General features: G+C 40.0%; 1 protein-coding gene across 1 annotated transcript; it reads left to right on the top strand.

The window, feature by feature from the left end:
* The first annotated feature begins 4,996 nt into the window (after nt 1-4,996).
* On the top strand, nt 4,997-7,552 carry LOC149836159 (pentatricopeptide repeat-containing protein At5g16860-like). The gene has a single exon (XM_090009713.1). The coding sequence runs from the start codon at nt 4,997-4,999 to the stop codon at nt 7,550-7,552; it is 2,556 nt and encodes an 851-aa protein (XP_089865839.1).
* The last annotated feature ends 1,768 nt before the right edge of the window (nt 7,553-9,320 follow it).

The raw sequence follows: 9,320 nt of genomic DNA on the forward strand, positions 1-9,320 counted from the left end.
TACCACCATCCGACCGTATGAACTAATATTCATCACAAACAAAAAGATCACACTTCTGAAAACTTACAATGGCATAAAAAAATACCAAAAAAAACTTTTAGCTTGACATAAATTTGCAGTATAACCCAATTTTGTACCACCAATACGTCTCTCTAGCCAATTAATACTCAAACTAATGAACATAATCCGAGTTATTAACAAGAAAAAAAGCACACCCCACTGAAATAATTCGTCTAAATGAGGGAAAACAAATATTTATTAGTCTAGGAATAGAAGACCAATAAAATCATCACTGAAAACCTCAAAAAGCAAGAAGGTGAAGCATCAATCGCCATCTAATCGAAGAGAAACGAGATGAGGAGTCAAGATACCTCTTCGTACCGAAGTTGGCTGATGGAAGATCTGGTTCATTAGAAACCCTAACCGTCTGAAGGGATGGATCAAATAGGAGGGGTGCGGTGTTCTCTTTTCGTGGTCCCCTGTTAAGACTGACGCTTTGCTGCTCCCTAGAATAGTCGGGCGACGTTTAAAAATTTACCCGTTGTAGTAATGCTGGTGGCTTTATCTTATCTTCTCACGTGTCATCGAAGTTTAGCAAGTATCGGCCGTCCATCTTAAGAAGGGACGGACTAGATTTGTTCTCGGACCATGAAGGGCCTGAACAAAAGACAAGCAAGAGCCCTTAGTCTCATTAATGAAGGGGTTTGGCACTTATGAATCCTAACTACCACCGAGGTGGTATCTCATGTGGCAAGTAGGCTCATGTGTCAAGCTGAAGCTGAAGGCCCAGGATCGAATCCCTCTGCCAAGAACCATCGTTGTCGGCAACTCGGCTAAGCTCATCAGCGGGAGAGCGCACCTAATGAAAAACAACGAGAGTATGGATCATACCTCCTTTATTGTGGAATGGTCAGAGTACATAATTTGATCCCATGCCACCCATTACCCTCTTCTTCTTTCTATGTGTTTGTGCATTGTCGCATCCAACCCCAGCCCTGCTGCCTCTAGCATGAACAAGGCGAGCTCGACATGAGCCAAGCTTGAACACCAGTGGTTCAGGCTCAGCCTGATCTCGATACGAGGATCTTGAACACAATGGTTTGGCTCGAGCAAGCTCGAACCGAGCCTAATCCCCTATTTTAAGTGGGCGAGCCAACCTTGAACATGCCCGAGCTCGGCTCGTGTGCATCCCTACCACCAATAATTTGTTATATTTTAATTGGAAAATTTTCATTTAAGGCCGACCTTTGTACTCCTAATTACAAATACAAGCCTCAGGCTGCCAAACAAGAGCCTTCATTTATTATTGTCTTTTAACTCAAGTAAAATCACAAGTCAAATTACAACAGTGGCCTTCATTGTTAAGAGTTTAAACTGTTTGTTTATTTATTTTTCAATAAGTGAGTACTTTTCAATTTTCAGAAACAATAAAATAAACAACAAAAGAAAAGGGTGTCAATGGGTAGGGTTTGACCCGGGCCTAACTTGTACCAAACCCTATAGGGTTGATAATAAAGGAGGCCCAATTAGAATTGGGTCCCACCTAAAGAGTCTGATTAGTATATGGAGCCGAGTATGGTTTATGAAATTTTATACTAAACTAGAGTTCAACCCGAGTTCCAATTAAGATCCATAAAAAATTATATATGTATATCCGGTTCATGATCTTTATTGGACCCAGGTTAGGATCTATTACTAAAACCTTAAACTCAGATCCAGGTTTGGACTTACTGGGTTCGAACCACACCCCTAATGTTGACGTAAGGTTCCTAATTGATTGTTTTTAAGAAAGCTTTTGGCGCATATCTGAAATTTCAGAAAAGTGTAGTCCTTTTGAAATTACTAGTAAAAGGTTGGTCCTAAATAGAATTGTTCCTATTTAATTATCACCGCATATTTTACCAGGGATCAGTGTCTCTGTAAGGGTGGGTCCGATACATATTCTCAACCAGTGAAATGTGCGGTGGGGTCGGTTAATACAAAATTTTATTTGTACAACAACAACAACTACGCCTTCATCCCAAAACAATTGGGGTCAGCCATATGAACCAAAAAAGAAATTCATTTTGGGTCTTCCACATGAATTCTTTTCCTCCAATCATTTCTATCCAATGCCATGTCCTCGGTGAGGTTCAAAGCATTCATATCCTTTCCTATCATCTTCATCCAAGTCTTCCTAGGCCTACCCCGACCTCTTTTAACTAATATATTTTCCCATTTCTCCAACCTTCTAACTGAAGCATCATTAGACCTTCGCCGAATATGTCCAAACCACCGTAAACGATTCTCTCGCATCTTATTTTCAATGGGTGCAACACCTACCTTTTTACGTATCACCTCGTTCCGAATCTTATCTTTTATTGTATTTCCACACATCCATCTAAGCATCCGCATCTCAGCTACACTCATTTTTTGAATATGATGTCTCTTGGCAACCCAACATTTCGTACCATATAGTAAAGCGGGTCTAATAGTCGTCCTATAAAACTTTCCCTTCAACCGCAATGGCATTCTACGATCGCACAGCACTCCAGTTGCACTTTTCCATTTCATCCACCCAACCTTTATCCTATGATTTACATCTTCATCAATTTCTCCATACTTTTGAATGATGGATCCCAAATATTTGAAATAATTATTTTAATATATATGTATATAATATTTTTATTAAAAAGTATTAAGATATATTAAAATAATGTGTGAGAGACATACTAAAGTGTATGACTCAATGTTGTCAGTATCAGTATCGACTCTGAATCGTTTGGCCAACGATTCATCTGTATGGGGCCGATACCGATACTCAAGTGAATTGTTCTGTATCGGCTAAAAAATAATAATAATAAATTATGTGACAATCAGAACGTGACATATGCCATTAAAATAATATTTAAAAATATTAAAATTTATTTTTTGTATTTTTTATATTTATTGGAAAATAACCGATTCAGTGGTGATGTGTATTGATTTTCGGCCGATAACGATCAGCCGGTACACCGATAACGATCAGCCAAGTCTCTCTCTCTCTCATTTTTTTACATTTTTCCAATTGTTTTTGCTCATGCTACACAAACAATCCAAAAACTTTCTTTTGAAAAACTTTTCCTATTAAAAACTTTCATAAGCAAAACTTTCTTTTCTTATGAGAATTTTTCTATCTTCCAAATGCACCCTATATATGTCAATCTAAGTTCACTCAGCCAAGTGATGAGCTGACTCGAAAAAGTTTTTTTTTTTTTTGTGAAAGCTGGGTTAGGCAGACCCTCACCAGTTTTTATTCAACGTACCACTGGGTTTTGAACCTGCAATGTATCATCACAAGGAGACTGCATTGACAGCTCCTACCAACCATGTGGAGCCCCGCGTTGGTAGAAAAAGTTTGCCAACAATGTATTCGAGACTTGGCCCAGTCCTCTGGGAACCAGGTTCAAAGTAGGATTCAAAACACAGGTAAGACAACCAGATGGACTTGAGCCATACTCTTAAGGCCTATCACAATTACTCATTGAACCAAGCTTAGTCTAACGTAGACCTGATTCTGAACCCAGTTTATTAGTAGCACATTTTTATTATTTTTTAAGGGGTTAAAATTAGCTTTTGTACGTACAAACAAATTAACAAAATTTATTTATTATTATTATTATTGGTCAAAATGAATCCCGGATGTGATCTACATACCTTTTTTAGTAAAAAAATTGGCTTATTAATGGCGAGAATCCGACATACATATAGTTTTTTCTTGGCAATGCAAAAAACATATTTTTTCCATTGAAAAACTTATGATCCAAGGGTTGATTCTCCCTGTATCAACCATGCTGAACTTGGGTCAAAAACAGCTTGTATCACCAGAATCCAACTAGATAGTAGGTATAATCGACTGTATCAAATATACACTTTTTGACGAAAATCGAATAAACCCACTCCCCGCTCGTTTGCTCACGGGTGTCAAGTTTGGTCTTTGCACCAAGGGATGGACACCAGTGGGTTTGGAGCTCATGACGTCCCCTCAGCTTGGTCCCAATGCCAGAGTTAGCAGAGCCATTATGGGCATCGCTAGCACAAAGTTTAGGCGGGTGGGAACATTCTGTTTAGGGTGTCAATGGGTTGGGTTTGACCCGGACCCGACCTATACCAAACCTTATAGGGTCAGGGTTTGGTGATAAATAAGAAGGTCCCATTAGGATCCGGGGTCGGACCTGAAGGGTCCCATTAATATATAGAGTCAAGTATGGTTTGTGAAATTCCATACTAGACCAGAGCCCAACCCCAGTTTCGACTTAGATCCATAAATTTTCAATTAAAAAATAAAAAATATTATTTTAAGGTTCATGTAATCCTTATAGGATCCAGGTATGGTTTCTCTTATGGTGGGTTCAATTGGACCCAGGCCTAGACTCGTTACCAGCATCTCAAACTAAGTTTGAGTCTGATTTCACATGAGTCGGAACGAAACCCCCGACCCGTTGACACACCTAATTCTGACCCTACGAGTAGGGGTGTCAACGGGTCGGGTTTACCCAGACTCGACCCAGACCAAACCCTATAAGTTTCGGGTATGGTGATAAATAAGAAGACCCGGGTATGGTGACAAATAAAAAGACCTGGGTCTGGACCAAAAGGTTTGATACATGGACTCGGGTATAGTTTCTGAAATTTTATACTCGACCCAGGCCCGACCCGAGTTCCAATTAAGACCCGCAATTTTTCAATGTAAAAATGAAAAAAAAAATATTTTACCGGGTCTAGTTCATGTAGTTTTTATCGGGTCTGGGTATGGTTTCTCTTATAGTAGACCTGATTAGACCCGAATCTGAACTCAATTAAACCCAGATGCAGACCCGATACTATACCCGAAAATCTGATCCAAATCTAATTTTACCTGGGTCCGAACCAAACCCGACCCGTTGACACCCCTACCTAAGAGCCTCATCTTCAAAATGAATTTGAGTACAGGACCAGAAGAGAAATGAGAACATGGAGAGTTGTCAACTGATGCCAAATGGCTGTTGTATTCCCAGCATTAACGCCACCTTCTCCTCACTTCCCCACCAACCAAAACCAAAAGAAAGCCCCCTCCTTTTCAAAACAATACGGCCTATCCTTAAAAGTAGGCAAAGCTACTCTACATCATGAGGAACTCGATCCAACTACTCATCTTTCCTTCATTGAATCATGCAAGTGCCTTCATTTGGGCAGGCAGATTCATGGTCATACTGTGAAATCAGGCCTTCATGGGCATGAGTTTCTGCAGAATAGGCTTATGGTGATGTATGGTAGGTGTTGTTGTGTGGATGATGCACGTTGGGTATTCGACAACTTGGTGAATAGGAACATGTATTCATGGAATGGTGTACTCGGTGCTTGTGCAGAGAATGGATGCTTTGAGGAAGCCCTTGAACTGATGCAGCTGATGATGGTTCAAGAAACCCAATTTGAGTTTTTCATTTTTCCTGTAGCTTTGAAGATTTGTAGTGGTTTGGGTGCTCTTGGAATGGGGAGAGAGTTGCATGGGTTCGTTATCAAGAGGGGATTTGTCTCAAATGTTTATGTCGGCAATTCTCTAATTGATTTGTATGGGAAATGCGGTGTGCTGGGTGATGCCCAGAAACTGTTTGATAGAATGCCTGAGAGAGATCGTGTGTCATGGAATGCGATGGTCATGAGTTACGCATCTAGTGGCATGGTTTTTGAGGCATTGAGGTTTCTCAAGAATATGAGAGTGCAGGATATATTGCCTAATCTGGTTTCGTATAGTGCAGCCATCAGTGGGTTTGCTCAGAACGGGTATGACTCTAATTCTCTTGAGCTGTTGCGCGGGATGCAGGCAGATGGGATCAAGCCAAACGCTAGAACCTTGGCTAGTGTGCTACCAGCTTGTGCGAGGTTAGGGAGTATTCGCATGGGCAAAGAGATCCATGGCTATTTAACAAGGCATGGTTTCATGTCGAACTCCTTTGTGATTAATGGATTAATGGATGTATACAGAAGATGTTTCTACATGAGCTATGTTGAGATTCTCTTTTGGAATTTTTCAATGAGAAATTTGATGTCTTTTAATACATTGATCGTTGGGTATTTTGAGAGTGGTGAGGTTACTAAGCCCATGGACCTTTTTCAAAAGATGGAGATCTATGGCATCAAGAAGGATAGAATAGCTTGGAATTCTGCGATTTCAGGATGCGTAAACAATGGAAGGTATGATGAAGCACTCAAAATCTTCAGACAAATGATGATTGAAGGGTTTGAATCTGATTCTTTCACATTGGGTAGTGTTCTTAGTGCCTGTGCCGACATGGCTGCTCTTAGCCATGGGAAAGAGATTCATTCGTATGCGATTATCACAGGCCTTGAATCTGATACTGTCATCAGGGGTGCCCTCATTGAAATGTACTGCAGATGCAAGGATTTAGAAAGTGCTCAGATAATTTTTGATGAAACTGATGAAAGGGATAGTGCCATATGGAATTCCATGATCTCTGGTTATGCACGTTCTGGCGACATAGATCATGCTCATAAACTCATTGATCAAATGAAGTTAACAGGGATAGAGCCAACTACGTACACATGGAATGGATTGATTACTGGTTATGTTGAGAACGGAGACAATGCAGCTGCTCTGCAACTGGTATCAGAGATGCATGTTGTTAACTTGGAGCCTGACATTTACACAATAGGCATAGTTCTACCTGCTTGTTCCAGGTTGGTGTCCATACAACAAGGGAGAAGGATTCATGGATACGCAATTAGGCGTGGATATGACAAGGATGTATATATTGGTTCTGCTCTTATTGACATGTATGCCAAATGTGGAAATATCAAACATGCTTTTTTAGCCTTTAACAGAATATCTCAAGATAACTTGGTGTCATGGAATACTATGCTTGCTGGATATGCTATGCTTGGATATGGTAAAGAGAGCATTGCCCTCTTCCATCAAATGCAAAATATAGGTATCGCACCAGATTCAGTCACATTTCTTTCTGTTTTATCTGCATGTGCCCATTCTGGGCTGGTTGACGAAGGTTGGCGATACTTTAAACTAATGGAGAAGTACGCTCTCCAGCCAACATTGAAACATTATACATCTATGGTAGATTTACTAAGTCGAGCTGGTCAGGCAAGAGAAGCATATGAGCTCATTGAGGGAATCCCAATGGATCCTGATGCTGTAATATGGGGTGCATTGCTTAGTGGTTGTGTTGTTCACCAAGAAATTCAACTTGGAGAGATTGCAGCTGAGAAGCTCATAGAATTGGAACCATGTAATGGTGGGAATTATGTGCTTCTAGCTAACCTGTATGCCTCAGGTGAGAGATGGGATGATCTGGCTAGAGCAAGACAAATTATGAAAAATGAAGGGTTGTTGAAGAAACCTGGGTGTAGTTGGATTGAGGTTAGTGGTGAAGTCCATTCATTTTATGCAGCCGATCGTTCTGATCTGCAATCCGACGAAATCTATGAAACTTTGGTGAACTTGACATGTCATATGAGAAAAACAGGATATGTACCAGACACAGGTTGTATATTAAACACACAGCTATTACTTGGTGCTTAGTGCCAACACTTGCTTAGACAAGTGATTTTTGCAGTTCATTCTTGGGGTCCAGTGGTTGCATTTAAGTCATTCCAATCAAGGTTGCAGCCTCCTTTTGCATGAATGGCAGGCACTGAATGCTGTAAACGAGTCACTGATCATAAGAAACGAAGCATTCTTTATAGCATCACAGTCTCACATGGACATGCAGAATACAGGGATACGACCATTTTTGTGAAGTTTCCAGTACAACTTCTATATAAAATATAAGGGGACACAAAACAAGAGCTAAAATGGTCCATGTGACAGGTCACAGCGGACACGACATGTTCAAAATTGGACAGCTCTGAGAGATGGTTGAGGGCAATAACCAACAATGATAACCATGTTGAGCATCGTCCATCTTAAACATAGACACCGCTGGTGATATGATTCATAGTAATGCTTCAAGCACATCAAAATATGGCAATTCTGCAGTCTTAGGTCGCCCAACCTTTTTTTTTAAGTCAGTGAATGCAGATATCCAATCAAACTGTACTGAACTCATCTGTGAGGGGTGGAATAAGATAGCTGGACTGGTTTAAACTGGCACTACCTGACTTAGAGATCTAAGAGTGCAACATCCCCCAACTTGACTATCAAAACAAAACAGCCAAGCCAAACCGCTTGGGTCTCGTGGAACGAGGTTAGGCTAATTTTGAAAACGATTGGGTATTGTTTTTTTTTATCTGTATTGCTGTCTTAGATCCCATTAATCACTTTATTTATACAAGAGAGAAAAATGTTGGGCTTCAGGCAAAGGTAGCAGAAGAGGTATAACACTCCCCCTTTTACCTTGAAAGTCCATTTTAATTTTGATGCCTTTGTGGATTTTTTTCAAAGTTTTGCAAAGAGCTCGTGGGAACAAATACAAGGAACACTACACCTCTACCCATGCACGGTTGCAGACAAGGAAGCTAACAATAGGCGTTGACAAACCAATGATTTTACAGACAAGGTAGAGCTGCCACAGCAAGAGCCGCCTCCAACACTTCTGGCACAGTTGGGGGCATCACGCCCTCCTTGCCAGCCAGTCGCTGGGATATCAAAGGGAGGTGTATCACAATAGGGTGACACAAGCCGCATGCAGATGTGAGGTGCCCCGCCTCAACGAGGGAAGTCAAGGAGCTTAGACCAAGTTCACCATGAACAACTCAATTCTGAGATTCATATAACTAGACTCTTGCATGCCTATATGATGCATGATGTATGCAATATGCTTTCATAATATGCGGTGAAACTCACTTTTTATGGAAAAATGGCTACCCTAGAGTGATTGGCTTATGATAGCAGTGAATGATGATCATTCAGAGTTTATATATATATATATATATATATATATATTTTTTTTTTGAAAACCTCCCTCATGAATTCATTCATTCATTTGAGATTTTTACACCTTAGACTTTCTTTATCTCTGATAATGATACTTGGATTCATTGAGATTTTCATCATTTCATTTTGCCTTGCCTTCAAGCGACTAGTTATAGGAAAGTGAGACCAAATCTCAAAACATTCTTGTTAGATTGAATGATTTTCACTAAGGTTCAAACTCTAAAGGAATAGAGCTTGATAAGAATGCGCTCAAATGCCTTTTTTGCTTTTAGGTAAGTTATTTGGTGTCTTTTTTTTTTTAAATGAATTTATTCTTTACTTTTGTCATTCTTTAACTTTAAACTTGTTAATCATGGGTCTCATGGCTGCTCGGTCTTGAAGGAATATTACTATGTATCCAATTTTTGTCTTCAAA

The sequence above is a fragment of the Nuphar pumila genome, chromosome 6, assembly GCF_984573655.1.
Source record: "Nuphar pumila chromosome 6, dmNupPumi1.hap1.1, whole genome shotgun sequence".
Classification (NCBI taxonomy): domain Eukaryota; kingdom Viridiplantae; phylum Streptophyta; class Magnoliopsida; order Nymphaeales; family Nymphaeaceae; genus Nuphar; species Nuphar pumila.